At 43.2% G+C, this 17,065-nt stretch overlaps 1 protein-coding gene across 1 annotated transcript in view; it reads left to right on the top strand.

Annotated features, from left to right (window-relative positions):
• The window catches only part of KDM3B (lysine demethylase 3B), an 82,242-nt gene that overhangs the window by 11,691 nt on the left and 53,486 nt on the right, over positions 1 to 17,065 (top strand). Inside the window, exons 2-4 of the mRNA XM_062189070.1 lie at positions 11,005 to 11,172; positions 13,516 to 13,629; positions 14,977 to 15,082. Of these exons, the coding sequence (XP_062045054.1) occupies positions 11,005 to 11,172; positions 13,516 to 13,629; positions 14,977 to 15,082 (388 nt within the window). The remainder of the gene's footprint in view (positions 1 to 11,004; positions 11,173 to 13,515; positions 13,630 to 14,976; positions 15,083 to 17,065) is intronic.

Here is a 17,065-nt window from a genome sequence, read left to right as displayed (position 1 = left end):
TCCCATTCTCCATTAAGATTCATTTTCAATTAACTTTATACACAGAATACCAACTGTATACTAAGTAAAGATTTCAACAATTTGCACACACACACACACAAACTATTTGAGAATAGTTTTTACAGTTAATTCTCAAAGTACAACTCATTGAGGACAGAGGTCCTACCTTGGAAGTTAGTGTTGTTAATTCAACAATTAACACTCTTATGTATGACATCAGTGACCACCCAAGGCTCATGAGCTGCTTAGCCTATGGAAGTCTTTTGAATCCACAAACTCCATCAGTGTTTAGACAAGGTTATAAGCAATGTGGAAATTCTCTCTTCCCTTTAAAGAAAAGTACATTCTTTTTTTTTTTTTTTGACAGGCAGAGTGGACAGTGAGAGAGAGAGACAGAGAGACAGGTCTTCCTTTTCCGTTGGTTCACCCCCCAATGGCCGCTGCGGCCGGCGCACTGCAGCTGATCTGAAGGCAGGAGTCAGGTGCTTCTCCTGGTCTCCCATGCGGGTGCAGGGCCCAAGCACTTGGGCCATCCTCCACTGCCCTCCCGGGCCATAGCAGAGAGCTGGCCTGGAAGAGGGGCAACCGGAACAGAATCTGGCACCCCGACCGGGACTAGAACCCGGTGTGCCGGCGCTGCAGGCGGAGGATTAGCCTAGTGAGCCACGGCGCGGGCTGAAAGAAAAGTACATCCTTCTTTGATGGCCACTTCTTTTCCCTGGGGTCCTGGAGGGCTTTTGTTGATGATTCCATGTCTGTGGCGGAATATAACTACCACCTGCATGTAACACCCAAGACCAACTGGAGCCCACCTGGCTAGCATGTGAATTCCCTGAAGAGGTCGGCGCACTGACCAATCAGAGGAAGGCTACAAGCATCACTGACCAACCAGGAACTTGGACACAAACTGATCATGCACCTCAGAGCCCCAACTTTAGTCCATATAAACCTTCTCCCTGAATCCCTTGGTGAGCCTCAGAATTAAGCCACAGCTACCCAATTCCTTGCTTTGCGCTTTGCAAATAAATACCTGCTGTCTTTTACCACTCCAGTGTCAGTGATTGACTTTCTGTGCATCTGGTGAACAGACTTCAGGTTTGGGGGTTTATAGCAACACCTCCAGCTGGTTTGGGGGTTTGTTGTGCAACAGTTTTTAAAGTCATTTAACAGAATTCACATTTTGTTTAGAATGTAGGAAAGAAATTTGAAAAGGTTAGGGATCTTGGAAATTAATCTCCTATTTTCTCTACCTTCTCACAATCATCACCATATCCTGTTTTATTTCTCTCTCTTTTTTTTTTTTTTTTTTTAATATTTATTTAGTTGGGGGCCGGTGCTGTGGCGCAGTGGATTGTTGCCCTGGCTGAAGCACCAGCATCCCATATGGGTGCTCCATTTCCAATCCAGCCCTCTGCTATGGCCTGGGAAAGCAGTGAAGGGTGGCCCAAGTGCTTGGGCCTCAGCACCCATGTGGGAGACCCGGAGGAAGCTCCTGGTTCCCAGCTTCAGATCGGTGCAGCTCCAGCCATTGTGCCCAATTGGAGAGTGAACCATCGGATGGAAGACCCCTCTCTCTCTCTGCTTCTCTTCTCTGTGTAACTCTTTCAAATAAATAAATAAATCTTTTTTAAAAAAGATTAGTTGAAAGTCAGTGTTAAAAAGAGAGGGAAAGAGATACAGCTCTTTGATCTGCTGGTTCCCTTCCCAGATGGCTGCAATGGCCAGTACTGTGCCAAGCTGAAGCCAGGAGCCAGGAGCTTCCTCTAGGTCTCCCACATGGGTAGCAGAGGTCCAAGGACTTTGGTATCCACCGCTGCTTTTCCCAGGCCATTATCAGGTAGCTGGGTCAGAGTGGAGCAGCCAGAACATAAACTGGTCGATACAGGATGCTGACATCTCTGGCAGCAGCTTGACCCACTACACCACAATCCTGGCCTCTTCAAATATACTTTCCAATCATGTAGTCTTCTTACTAGTCTAGACATTTTCCATTTCTTTGAATTATTTTATTTATTGAATTTATTTGAGAGGCAGATAGGCAAAGAGAGATTTTATTTTTATTTTTATTTTTGAAGATTTTATTTATTTATTTGAAAAGTAGAGTTACAGACAGTGAGAGGGAGAGACAGAGAGAAAGGTCTTCCATCTGCTGGTTCACCTCAAATGGCCACAATGGCCAGAGCGGAGCTGAGCCAATCCGAAGCCAGGAGCCAGGAGCTTCTTCCAGGTCCCCGACATGGTGCAGGGGCCCAAACCCCAGGCCTCCTCCTTCTGCTTTCCCAGTTGATATCAGAGAACTGAATAGGAAGAGGGGCAGCCAGGACTCCAACCGTTGCCCATTTGGGTTGCTGCTGCTGCAGGTGGATGATTAACCTACTGTGCCACAGTGTCAGCCTCAAGAGCTTTACTTTTTACTTGCCAAATGCCCACAAGGGTTGGAACTGGACTAGGCAAAAACCAGGAGCTTGTAATTCAGTCTAGGTCTCTCCCAACACCCACATCTCCTCTGCATGGCAAGAACCCAATTACTTGAGCCATCATTGCTGCTTCTTAGGGTCTGCATTATTAGGAAGCTAGATGAGACAAGAACCTCTTAACATCTAGATCAGACTGCTCTCTCCCTTTTTAATCTCTTAACTAGATTACTGTTGCTTTACAATTGGTCTCCCTGCCTGCAGTATTTTTCCCTCTACCATCTTCCAGTCTGATCCCAAAGTTAATTCTTTTTTGTTTAAAATGAAAAAAAAAAAAAATTGTGGAGTGGGCATTTGGCACAGCAGTTAAGACACTGCTTAGGCCACCCACATTCCGTAAAGAGTGCCTGAGTTTAAGTCCCAGCTCTGATTCCAATTCTAGCTTCCTGCTGATGTACACGATGGGGGTAAGCAGGTGGTAGCTTAAGTTTTGGGTTACTGCTACTCATGTGGGGAACCCAAATTGAGTTCTGGACTTCAGCTTGATTCAGCCCTTGCTGTTGCAGACATTTGAAGAGTGAATGGAAGATTGAGCTCTGTCTCAAATAAATACAAATAAGCAAATTTTTTTCAAAAAAGGGTGGAGTAATGGTGGCTACTTAATGTATGTATAGTCCCTAATGATGTTCAAATGCTCATTAAAGGCCAAGAGGCAAACACTCCACTGGCCAAGCAACACACTTTTGCCAACAGGTTTCAAGTTATCATTCATTAACGTGCCAGGCAGAGCCCTCTGCAGCTTGCTTATTTACCAGCTTCTCCTCCTTCCAGAACAGTTGGTCTGTTTTCTATTTCTCTGCTTTTGAACCTGCTGGAAAGTCTTTCCCTCACTTCTTTGCCCAAAGAATGTAGCGTGTAGCTTGTCCTTTAAGTCCCGATTTGCCTTCTGCTACCTCTTCTGTGAAGACACTGTACTTCCAAGGTAGATGCTTAGTCCACCCTAATGTAGAATGTTCATATCTTTATTACTGCTTATTACATAGATCTATAATAATTTCTGTACTTCTTGTTTGGCTCGGGAAGAGTATGAGTCTCTCCTGCAAAGTTCTACCTTATTTACCTTAAAAAATATATATATTTAAGATTTCTTTATTTACTTGAAAGGTAGAGTTAGAGAGATCCTCCATCTGCTGGTTCACTCCCCAGATGGTTGCACTGGCCGGAGCTGGGCCAGCTAAAGCCAGAAGCCAGGAGCTTCCTCCAGGTCTCCCACATAGGTGGAGGGGCCCAAGCACTTTGGCCATCTTCCACTGCTTTCCCAGGCCCATCAGCAGGAAGCTGGATTAGAAGTGGAGTGGCCGGCCGGCGCCGTGGCTCAATAGGCTAATCCTCCACCTTGCGGCGCGGGCACACAGGGTTCTAGTCCCAGTCAGGGTGCCGGATTCTGTCCCGGTTGCCCCTCTTCCAGGCCAGCTCTCTGCTACGGCCCGGGAAGGCAGTGGAGGATGGCCCAAGTGCTTGGGCCCTGCACCCCATGGGAAACCAGGAGAAGCACCTGGCTCCTGCCATCGGATCAGCGCGGTGCACTGGCCGCAGCGCACCAGCCGTGGCGGCCATTGGAGGTGAATCAACGGTAAAGGAAGACCTTTCTCTCTCTCTCTCTCTCACTATCCACTCTGCCTGTCAAAAAAAAAAAAAAAAAAAAAAAAAAAAAAAAAGAAGTGGAGTGGCCAGCACTCAAACAGGCGCCCAAATGGGATGCTGGCATTGCAGATGGCTTCTTTACCCACTCTGTCACAACGCTAACCCCTACATTGATATTCTTGGGCCTCACAAGTTCTGTACGGGTAAGAGATGTCCTAGTTTTGTTGAATGAGTAGATAAATAAATAATCTTATTAATTGTAGTAAGAATGGTTTTGTAGAGAGCCAGAATCCAAACTGATTACGTGATCATTCAACAAACATGAAATCTTGTGCATCCAGATTATTGCCATATGATTTTATGAAACTTAAGGTAATTTTATTTATTTATTTTTATTTGAAAGGCACAGATAGACACAGATCTCCCATCTGCCGGTTCATTCCCCATTGGCCACAACAGCAAGGGCTGAACCAGGCCAAAGCCAGGAGCCAGGAACTCCATCCAGGTCTCTAGCAGGAAGCTGGAATTGAGAGCAGAGTTGAGGCTCAAACCCAGGCACTTTGATATGGGATGCAGGTATCCCAAGTGACATCTTAAATTAAACCACATAACAATCCCAGCTTTTTTTTTTTATGAATTTATTTGATTTTATTGTCACTTAGATGATTGTATAATCATCACTATAGACCGTAAAGAGAATTTTGAAATGAGAGTTTAATACTAACTTGCGTTAATGAATAAAATGCATTATATTTGATCCTTGGGGATCAGGTAGCTAGTGTAGTAGTATTTGCTACTTTTTCTAGTGGTAGAAATGTAATCAGACTTTTAAAAAATTATCTCAAAGTATTTTAATACTGTTCTATGTAGATTCCAACCTACTTTGGTCATCTCTGACTCAGTCCAGCCACTACCATTGATTTTTTTTTAAAGGTTTCATTTTTATTTATTTGAGAAATAGAGTTACACACACAGAGAGAGACAGAGAGACAGAGAAAAAGGTTCTGCATCCACTGGTTTGTTCCCCAAATGGCCTCAGTGGCCAGAACTGAGCCAATCTGAAGCCAGGAGCTTTTTCTGGGTCTCCTACATGGGTGCAAAGGCCCCAAGCACTTGGGCCATCTTCTGCTGCTTTCCTGCTTCTACTGCTCTCTGCCTTAAGCAGACAGCTGGGTTGGAGGAGGAGCAGCTGGGACACTAATCGGCACCTGTATAGGAGGCCAGTGCTGTAGGCAGAGGCTTAGCACCAGCCCCAGTTTTTATTTGTTTATATCCTTTCTTCCTATCCCATGGACTAGCCCAGTACCATTTTAAGACTTTGTTTTGTGTACTTCAATTTGAAATACTTCTTTACTTTGTATATTCTGATTCCTTCCAGTTCTTTAGTTAGTAAGTGAAGTGCAATGCTAGAGCCAGTTCTCCTTACTATTGGGAAAACACGTTTACATGTATCCATATTACATATTGCTCCCAAAACAAATTTATATCATTAGCCTGGAGCTATTGCTTCATCTCACAATGTAGATAAGGTAGTGGTTGGCAAGTCACTTTATTCCATATCCTTTGCCCAGGCAGGTTAAAAGATAATTGCTTTTAAATTGAGTAAAATCTGGCTCCCATGTATATTTCAACTTTTCTCTGATGTTTTCAGATACATGATGATAGCATTTGAGTTTTAGCTTGTAGAATGTTGAATTTCTTAGTAACAGAGGGAAAAAAAAGCTACCACTTTAGCACAATCACTTATTTTAGTGTTGTATGTTGGTATTATAGACTTTTATGACTCTCATGTTGATTTTTAAAGTCATTGGGAGATTAGGAGGACAGCAAATGGAGCCTCAACTTCTGGGTTTTTGATGATGTGTGGGAGAATAATGTCCAACTCAGGGTCAGATCCAGCTGGTATTGAAGCACTCTACTGTTTTTCATGGCTTGCAAAGTCTTGTGTGTCATCTAGCTATCATCTCCTAATAGCAGTTTATCTTTGTAATGGCACTACTTCCATTAGTCTCTGATTCAAAATCCAAGTCATTTTCGAAATCTTCCTGACCTCTCTGTCCAACCAGCCATCAAACTCGGTAACATGGCTCATGGGTTCCCACAAGCACCAGTCACTTCTTTTCTTGCTGTTCGCACTCTAGGCACTGTAAGAACACCTGCTACTCCCAAACCCCTCCCCTCAGCAGCAGCTAGATGGAGCCCAAAGTTCTTTGTATATATACTGCTTTATAATGCACCAAAGTATTTTTACTGATTTTTTATGTTATGAACCCCTTAAGTAGATACTTGTTTATTTGAAAGAGAGAAACAGAGCTCCCATCTGCTGTTTGACTCTCAAAATGCCCACAACAGCAGCTTCTGGTCAGGCCCAGACTGAGACCCAGGAACTTATGTGAACCTTCACCTGCTGCCTCTCAGGGCACACATGAGCAGGAAGGTGGAACGGAGATTGGAGTTGGAACTCAAACCCAGGCATTCTGATGTGGACTGCAAGCATCCCAAGTGACAGCTTAACTGCTAGGTCAAAGGTACACACACACACACCCAAGTATATGTGAATGTTACCTCATTCAATTTTCTTTTTTTTTATTATTATTTTTCTTTTTTTATTTTTTATTTTTGGGCAGAGTGGACAGTAAGAGAGAGAGACAGAGAGAAAGGTCTTCCTTTGCCGTTGGTTCACCCTCCAATGGCACTGCGGCCGGTGCACCACGCTGTTCCGAAGGCAGGAGCCAGGTGCTTCTCCTGGTCTCCCATGGGGTGCAGGGCCCAAGGACTTGGGCCATCCTCCACTGCCTTCCTGGGCCATAGCAGAGAGCTGGCCTGGAAGAGGGGCAACCGGGACAGAATCCAGCGCCCGGACTGGGACTAGAACCCGGTGTGCTGGCGCCGCAAGGCGGAGGATTAGCCTGTTGAGCCACGGTGCCGGCAGTACCTCATTCAATTTTCATAGCCAGTCTGTGAGCTAAGAAAGGGCGGTGTGGCTTATCACAAGAAAGGAGAGCTGGATCAGAAGAGGAGCAGCTGAGACTAGAACTGGCACCTATATGGGATGCCGGTGCTTCAGGCCAGGACTTTAACCCGCTGTGCCGCAGCACCGGCCCCTCTATTTTTTATTTTTTATTTTATTTATTTATTTTTTTTGACAGGCAGAGTGGATAGTGAGAGAGAGAGACAGAGAGAAAGGTCTTCCTTTTTGCCATTGGTTCACCCTCCAATGGCCACTGCGGACGGCACATCTCGCTGAACCGAAGCCAGGAGTCAGGTGCTTCTCCTGGTCTCCCATGGGGTACAGTGCCCAAGGACTTGGGCCATCCTCCACTGCCTTCCCGGGCCATATCAGAGAGCTGGACAGGAAGAGGGGCAACCGGGACAGAATCCGGCACCCCAACCGGGACTAGAACCCGGTGTACCGGCGCCACAAGGCAGAGGATTAGCCTGTTAAGCCACGGCGCCGGCCTTATTTTTTATTTTTAATAACATTTTTCTACAGTATTATTTTTAAAATTTTGTTACTTATTTGAAAGGCAAAGCAACACACACACACACACAGATTTTCCATCTTCTGGTTAACTCCCTAAATGTTCACAACAGCCAGGTTTGGGCCAAGCCAAAGCCAGTAACCTGGTCTCCCACATGAGTGGCAGTGGCTCACCTCTTGCTGTCATCTGGCTTCCAGAATGCTTAGCAGGAAAGGATTGGAAGTGGAGGAGCCAGGACTCAAACCAGGGACTCCATTATGGGATACTTCCTGATTAAATTTTCCTTTTGTCACTTCTGTAGTGATTTTCTATTGTAGTTTACTTGCCTCTGATTTTTTTTTAAAGATTTACTTATTTATTTGAAAGGCAGAGTTAGAGAGAGGCAGAGAGAGAGAGAAAAGTCTTCTATCTGCTGGTTTACTCCCCAGACGGTCACAATGGCCAGAGGTGGGTTGATCCAAAGTCTGAAGCGAGGAGCTTCTCCAGGTCTCCCATGTGGATGCAGGGGTTCAAGGACTTGGGCCATTTTCCACTGCTTTCCCAGACCATAGCAGAGAGCTGGATCAGAAGAGGAGCAGCTAGTACTAGAACCAACGCCTATATGGGATGCCGGCATTGCAGGTGGTGGCTTTACCCACTACATACCGTGCCAACCCCTTGCCTCTGATTTTTTAACATGTTTTGTTTTATTGCATATGTTTCCCAAAAGTCAACTAAAATTCTTTTTTGAAGATGAAATGGTATATAAATACATAAATACTTTAACCCTTCCTTGTAACCAGCTATGTGTCAGGCACTGGACATATCTATACTCATACCTACATGTGTATGTCTTGTTGTTTGTGCTGTGTTGAATCATGGGCAGAAGTCAGAATTTATATAGAAAGCCAAATCTAAGCATATTTTTCATTTAGTATAAATTGCTTTCAAAAACTGACACTTTGAGATGCAGTGGTTTTAAACAGCCCTTGCTTTGACTGTTGAGGATCAATGTTTTTCTTTTTTGTTTATTGTTGTTGTTTACTTTTTTTTTTTAAAGATTTTTAAAATTTATTTGTGAATTAGAGTTATAGAAAATGAGAGGGAAAAACAGAAAGGTCTTCCATCCACTGGTTCACTTCCCAAATGGCTGCAATGGCTGGAGCTGCACCGACCCGGAGCCAGGAGCCAGGAACTTCTGGGTTTCCCATAGTTGCAGGGGCCCAGGTACTTGGGCCGTCTTCCACTGCTTTCCCAGGCCATAGCAGAGAGCTGGATCAGAAGAGGAGCAGGCGGGACGAGAACCAGTGCCCATATGGGATGCCAGCACTGCAGGCAAAGTTAATCTACTGCACCACGGTGCTGGCCCTTTTTACTTCTTTTTTCTTCATACTAATCGTGAACTCTTTACTTAGTGTAAGAGTGTAAAAATTAACTGAAAATTGATCTCCATAGAAAGTAAAAATAGGAAAGGAAGATGGTAGACAAAAAAAGGTGGGAGTATGGCTGGGAGTAGGGGGTGGAATCATCATGCTCCCAAATCTGTATATATTAAATGCATGAAGTTGTATTCCTTAAACAAAATTTAAAACAATTTTTAAATGGACTTGGATGAATCTGGAGATGATAGATACTTAATGAAGGAAATAAAGGAAAAGGAACTTTTGTAGTCTGAAGGGACAACTTCTAACTTCAAAAGATAAGTGTGTGGTTTCTGTCATTGTAAATGACACAGTTGATAGTTTTCAGAAAAAATAGATGAACAAGACAAAAAAATCACTTATGATACCACCATTTAGTAATATGCCACTTAAAATTTTAAACGTAAAGTTATAGTATTTTTCCATGTAAATAAAGATATTTCTTCAGTGCTTGCCGTATCTTCACCGTATCTTCTTAAGTATATCTCAGGAAGTAAGACTGTCTCTTCAGGGAGGAAGTAAAGCATTGTTGCAACTACACTATGCTTTTGGATAGCAGATAGGAGATCACTTCTGGCAGGAGCACTTAAAAATCTGTATCCAGGACTAGGAGAGAAATTCTTTACTTTTCACTGCTTATTCTTTTAAGATTTATGCTATATGCATACATTACTTAGACTATCATAATGGCTCAGTGGATTAAAGCCAGCATCCCATATTGGAGTGCTTGTTCAAGTCCTGGCTGCTCTGCTTCTGATCTGTTTTCCTGCCAATGGTTTGGGAAGGCAATGGATGATAGATAGCTCAAATGCTTCCCACCACATTGGAGATTCACATGGGAGGCCAGTATGGAGTTCCTGGCTTTTGGCTTTGGCCTGGCTCAGCCATTTGGGGAGTGAACCAGTGAATGGATGATGTCTCTCTTCTCTCTGTCACTGCACCTTTCAAATAACTTTTCTGTAAATATTTATTTTATTTATTTGAAAAACAGAGTGACGGAGTAAAAAGAATAGACAGAGAAAGAGATCTTCCATCTGCTGGTTCACTCCCCAAATAGTTGCTACAGCCCTTGCTGTGCCAGGCTAAAGCAGAAACCAGGAACTCCATCTGGGTCTCCCACATGAGTGACAGGGATCCAAGCCATCTCCTGCCATCTTCCTAGGCAGTATTGGTGCTCTGATATGGGATACTGGGTCACAAGTGTAGCTTATAACTCACTGTGCCACAACTCTGGCCCCCAAATAAAAATCAATAGAAGTATAAAATGTTCCTCCTCTTATTAAACTATGAGCTCTCTGAGACCAGGAAATGTGCCAGATTCCTCTCTCCATTCTTAACCCAACACAGTACCTTATAGATAGCAAGCCCCAACTTTGTGTGTGTAGAAATGAACTGGAAAGTAAAAATTGACTAAAAATTATTGAATGGCTATAGATAATGCATCCATTTTATTTATTTATTTATTTTTTATTTTTTATTTTTTTTTTGACAGGCAGAGTGGACAGTGAGAGAGAGAGACAGAGAGCAAGGTCTTCCTTTTCGCCGTTGGTTCACCCTCCAATGGCTGCCGCGGTAGGCGCGCTGCGGCCAGCGCACCACGCTGTTCCGATGGCAGGAACCAGGTGCTTCTCCTGGTCTCCCATGGGGTGCAGGGCCCAAGGACTTGGGCCATCCTCCACTGCACTCCCTGGCCACAGCAGAGAGCTGGCCTGGAAGAGGGGCAACCGGGACAGGATCAGTGCCCCGACCGGGACTAGAACCCGGTGTGCCGGCGCCGCAAGGCGGAGGATTAGCCTGTTAAGCCACGGTGCTGGCCTAATGCATCCATTTTTTTAGAGTAGGGCTGAGACCAGGTTCCCGGTTCCAAAGTAAATCAGTTTTTATTGACATCCTTTAAATTCTGCTAACTTAAGTTAGCAGAATTTTCCTTGGTCAATTGTTCAAAACAGGGGTTTATGTTTGTTTATATGTTATAGTGTGAGATTTTTCCAAGTGTAATTTCCAACTGTTTATCGCTCTCTCTTGCTCTTTTTTTTTTTTTTTTCTTCTTTTTTCTTTTTACAGATCTTTGTAGAATTTGATGGCTGTAACTGGAAGCAACACTCCTGGGTTAAAGTTCATGCTGAAGAAGTTATTGTGCTTCTACTGGAAGGGTCACTTGTGTGGGCACCTCGTAAAGATCCAGTCCTTCTCCAGGGCACTCGAGTTTCAATTGCACAGTGGCCAGCCCTGGTAAGTGGCTTTTATTTGATCTTTTTTCAGATAACTTTACTATTTATCCAATACCTGAACTTTTTAGAATTCTCAGAAACTACTTGTGTGTGCCTTGTTCGTAAGTCACTTTTATTCTGAAGTCACTAAAGCAAAATTTAGGAAAAATCTTTTCTCATATGTTCTCCAAAACTTTCTGTGTTAGATAATATTTGATACTTTCTCATTTCTAAAGAACTGTTTTCACCATTAGTCTGTTCTCATACCAAAGTTTTAGTTTTTTTTTTTTTTTTAATTATTTATCTGAAATGCAAAGTTACAGAGAGAAAGAGAGAGAGAGAGAGAGAGAGAGAGAGAGAGAGAAATCTTCCATCCTCTGGCTCACCCCCCAAGTCTTCGCAACAGCCAGGGCTGAGCCAGGCTGAAGCCAGGAGCCAGGAGATTCATCTGAGTCTCCCATGTGGATACAAGGGCCTCAGCACTTGGGCCATCTTCTGCTGTTTTCCCAGGCACTTCAGCAGGGAGCTGAATTGGAAGTGGAGTGCCCATGCGGTATGCCAGCGTCACTGGCAGCAGCTTAATCCGCTACACCACAATGCCAGCCCCATGCCATAGTTTTAAAACAGTGCTTGTAATCCTTGAAGTTTTTGAATTATCAAGTTTGGTTTTGTGAAATGAGACAAAAGCTATAAAATTTAATTCTAAGAGTATCTATTTATTTCAATCCTCTTAGCAAAGCATAAGCATAAAATGTCAACATTTTTATAAAAAGTTCATTCTCCTCTGACACTTTTTTCTTAAACATATTTCCTTTTTTTTTTTTTTAAGATTTATTCATTTATTTGAAAGGCAGAGTTACAGAGAGAGGTAGAGACAGAGAGAGAGGTCTTCTATCTGCTGGTTCACTCCCCAGATGGCCACAATGGCCAGAGATGTGCCGATCCAAAGCCAGGAGCCTGGAGCTTCTTCCGGGTCTCCCACGTGGGTGCAGGGGCCCAAGGACTTGGGCCATCTTCTATTGCTTCCCAGGCCATAGCAGAGCGCTGGATCGGAAGTGGTGGAACAGCTGAGACTAGAACTGGTGCCTATATGGGATGCTGGTGCTTCAGGACAGGGCTTTAATCCGCTGCGCTACAGCACTGGCCCCTCTCCTCTGACACTTTTTTTATTTTTGACAGGCAGAGTGGACAGTGAGAGAGGTCTTCCTTTTTGCCGTTGGTTCACCCTCCAATGGCCGCCGTGGCCGGCGTGCTGCAGCCAGCGCACCGCGCTGATCCGAAGGCAGGAGCCAGGTGCTTCTCCTGGTCTCCCATGGGGTGCAGGGCCCAAGCACTTGGGCCATCCTCCACTGCACTCCTGGGCCACAGCAGAGAGCTGGCCTGGAAGAGGGGCAACTGGGACAGAATCCGGCGCCCCGACCGGGACTAGAACCCGGTGTGCCGGTGCCGCAGGCGGAGGATTAGCCTGTTGAGCCATGGCGCCGGCTCCTCTGACACTTTTTAAAACATATTTACCTATTGTTTGTACATGTCATCACTTAGTAATCTGCCTTCTTTCATTTGTTATTAAGGCCACTTTCCAATTGAACTTTTTGTTGAAGCTCTTTTATATGTGGATATGGAATCTAGTTACTTATGAAATAATAAGAATTTACACATACCTATTTATTATATCAGTGATACTTTCTACACTGTAAGTTACAATTTTATCTTTTTTTATATTTATGTCTTTTTATTTGTTTGAAAGGCAGAGAGAGAGATTTTCCAGTCATGGGTTCGCTTCCCAAATGTCTCAACAGCCAAGGCTGGGACAGGCCCGTGCCTGGAGCTTAAAATTTTATCCATGTTTCCCATGTGGGTGGCTGAGAGTCAAGTACCTGAGCCATCATCTGCTGCCTCCTAGAATGTGCATTAACAGGAAGCTGGATTGGAAACAGAGTAGCCAGGATTTCATCTAGGCACTCTGATAGATAGCATGTCAGCATTCCAAGCAGCTGCTTAACAGTAGTGCCCCAACAGTGTAGCTCTTTATTCTGGGAATTTATTGAAGCTTGGACTTCGTAAAGCCTGGCAAGATTAGTCAGATACCTAGGGAGAATTTGGAGTTACTCATTCCTGTTGTCTTTTTAAACCGTAAGTAAGAGTATTGAGTTGCCTTTCTGGTTTAGTTTGCTCCTATGATTATTTGAAGGACAGCTGCCAAGTTGGGAATGTTTCCAAGGACTTATGCTTTAGCTTATCTCCCCCACAGGGATGAAAGATTTAATAATAGGGAATGCTTTCTCTAAAGTAGAGAGATTCTGTTGAATTGTTACATATTTTCATTTCAGAGTTCTAATAAAATTCTTGTCATTGTACCTCACAGACCTTCACTCCTCTAGTAGATAAACTGGGTTTGGGTTCTGTGGTTCCAGTTGAATACCTTCTGGATCGAGAGCTTCGATTCCTGTCAGATGCTAATGGCTTGCACCTGTTCCAGGTACTTAACACTTGCTCTAGTCCTGAGCCTGCTGTTTCCCTCCTTGTTGATTGCTTTGTTGATATGAGTATTTCCTATTTTCATTCAGCATTTCTTTATTACTCCCACCCATAAATTCCCCTAATCCTTTTTTTTTTAAGAAATTTTTTTTTTTTGACAGGCAGAGTGGACAGTAGAGAGAGACAGAGAGAAAGGTCTTCCTTTTTGCCGTTGGTTCACCCTCCAATGGCCGCCGCGGTAGGCGCGCTGCGGCCGGCGCACCGCACTGTTCCGATGGCAGGAACCAGATGCTTCTCCTGGTCTCCCATAGGGTGCAGGGCCCAAGAACTTGGGCCATCCTCCACTGCACTCCCTGGCCACAGCAGAGAGCTGGCCTGGAAGAGGGGCAACCGGGACAGGATCGGTGCCCCGACCGGGACTAGAACCCGTTGTGCCGGTGCCGCAAGGCGGAGGATTAGCCTATAAATTCCCCTAATCCTTTTAAAGTTTCATGTTCCCTAGAAAAGTACATTTCATGTTCCCTTGAAGCTTCTTTCCTGTTCTGCCCACCTCCATCATACCCTGAACCACCAAGACTTAAGACCACACTTCTAAGAGTCTCTTCCAAAGAGGTTGCTTTCCTGAGATGGCTCTTCTGTAACTTGAGTCTGAGGGGCCTCTGTTTACATTAGTGGCAGGTAGGCTGAGGGAGTTTGGGCTGGTTTCAGGCAGAATGAATTATTGAATGACGAAGAAAAGGGGAAAGCTAGTAGTGAGAAAGGAAAAGGATGTTAGTAGCTTAAACAACTAACATCTGAGTTGCAATTTCAGAATTTAAGAAGGGTAGTATTCATTTTTTATTTGTAAGGGTTGCTAACTGAAGGTTAAAAATTAGGATATTTCCGTAAGTTTTGTGGCAGCCAACAGCATTATTTCCTCAACTGTGTTTTTTGAGATATTAATGATGATTTCTTTGTTGATATATCTTCCTCCTTGGTTGTCCTCATTCTCATGGTTAAATCAGTATGAGAAACACTGTCCAAAATAAGTTTCTTTCCTATGTGATTTCTCAGAGCTTTAATATGCTATTACATGTGTTATTTCCTAAGCCCAGTTGATCTTAGTATTCTTAATTTTTGCAAAGCAACTCATAAGATGAGTTCTACAGACAATCTTAAAAAAATATTGGTATAGAGCTCCTTAGGGTATATTTTCTCCTATGCTATTCATTTTAATATTTAGTTGTTTTCTTTTTTTAAACTTTTATTTAATAAATATAAATTTCCAAAGTACAGCTTTTGGATGGCAGTGGCTTTTTCCCCCTATAACTTCCTTCCCACCCCAGTTGTTTTCTTTTATCTTTACCAGATGGGAACAGAGAGCCAAAACCAGATTCTTTTGGAACATGCTGCACTGAGAGAAACAGTTAATGCTTTGATCAGTGACCAAAGGCTACAAGAGATATTCAGCCGAGGTAAGAATGGGTAGTCTTCTGTCCCTGAATACTGAATCAAGTGAATGGCCAATGTTGAGTGATAGAATGGGACACCACACAACTTTAAACATTTATTATTCTTTTTGTGGGAGGAGATGGAGTATTTTCAATTAGCTGAATCTCTAGAATAGGCTGGAAACATGGGCTCTCACTAAGACTAGTGTTTCCTTTCCATTCTGATTTCATGCCCACAGTTTTCTTGCGAGTTTCTGTTGATTTTTCATTTCTTTTTTGAATATTTTATTAAAATAATTACCAAGAAATGCAATAAGTATACTTTTAACCAACACCCACCTTAAGGACAAAGCATTACTAGTAGTCCAAGAGTCCTCACTATTCTCTCCTTCCATTTCTTTCTTTTTTTTTTTTTTTTTTTTTTCCATTTATTTGACAGAACTATAGACAGTGAGAGAGACAGAGAGAAAGGTCTTCTTTCCATTGGTTCACTCCCCAAATGGCCGCTATAGGCGGCACGCTGCATCAATCTGAAGCCAGGAGCCAGGTGCCTCTTCCTGGTCTCCCATGCGGGTGCAGGGGCCCAAGCACTTGGGCCATCCTCCACTGCCCTTCCGGGCCACAGCAGAGAGCTGGACTGGAAGAGGAGCAACCGGGACTAGAACCCGGCACCCATATGGATGCCAGCACCGCAGGCGGAGGATTAACCATTTCTTTTTTTTAACATGTGAAATAAGAATAGATTGTCATTTACATGATATGATTCAATTAAATACCATTTATAACTATACCGAATGATATGAAATCCAATTTTTATACTCCATATGTTAACTACCAAGAGAAAACATGATATTTGTGGTTTTGGGTTTTTCTTTTCTTTTTTTTTTTTTTTTAAAGATTTATTTATGTATTTGAAAGTCAGAGTTACACAGTTACACAGAGAGAGGAGAGGCAGAGAGAGGTGTCTTCCATCCTCTGGTTCACTCCCTAATTGGCCACAACGGCCGGAGCTGTGCCAATCCAAAGCCAGGAGCCTGGAGCTTCTTCCAGGTCTCCTGCGTGGGTTCAGGGGCCCAACAACTTGGGCCATCTTCTACTGCTTTCCCAGGCCAAAGCAGAGAGCTGGATCGGAAGTGGAGCAGCCAGGTCTCGAACCAGCGCCCATAGGGATGCTGGTGCTTCAGGCCAGGGTGTTAACCTGCTGTGCCACAGTGCCAGCCCCAAGGGTTTTTCATTTCTTAAATATGTGTTAAAGACTTACCATGTGCTAAACACTATGTTGAGACAATGGAGATATAGCTTGAGATGAAAAATCTTATTTTTCTTGATTATACTGTATGCACATTTCTCAAGAACTAAAGATTGTTAACACCAACAAATAACTTGGTGTGCAAAGTGTATTCATAAAACATTGCATCCACAGACTCATTCACATTCACAGCATGTTATCTTTAAGAACAAAAAATTGTTACTAAAGTTGACATACAGATTTTACCTAAGATTCTACATGAATGATAGACTTGTTTCATTTATCTTTCTCTTCGTCTTGTACATCCACTCCCCTTACTTCCTTGGCCTCCTGATAATCTTAATTTTCAGTGAAAAACTGTTCTTGGTTCTCTTTTGTCAAAATAAATACAAATAGGTAAAGGTAAGAAAACAACCTATTGAGGAAGGAAGATGTGGGGTAAAATGATGTTTAGTAACCTGGGAAAGATATGGAAGAAGAAAGAATATGAAGAAAAATTGGTAGCAGAAAAGAAAATTGGACAGAAGGAGAGGTGGGGAGTGTGAGTGTATATATAAAAATTAAAGAATCTTAATTATAGCTCTGAGAGAGAATAATCTAAAATTAGTAATGATTTAGCCATATAACCTCAAATGTATAAAAATATAGGATAGAAAAACTGCCCTTCTTGGTGGGCCAGCTGAAATCGCAGGGTAACATTACCTGCTGATAAAATAGTATCTTTGAAACTCTGCATTCCTAGAAAGACAGGTGCATAT

Source organism: Lepus europaeus, chromosome 4, assembly GCF_033115175.1.
Source record: "Lepus europaeus isolate LE1 chromosome 4, mLepTim1.pri, whole genome shotgun sequence".
Lineage (NCBI taxonomy): Eukaryota > Metazoa > Chordata > Mammalia > Lagomorpha > Leporidae > Lepus > Lepus europaeus.
This window is presented reverse-complemented; position numbering and strand designations above follow the sequence as displayed.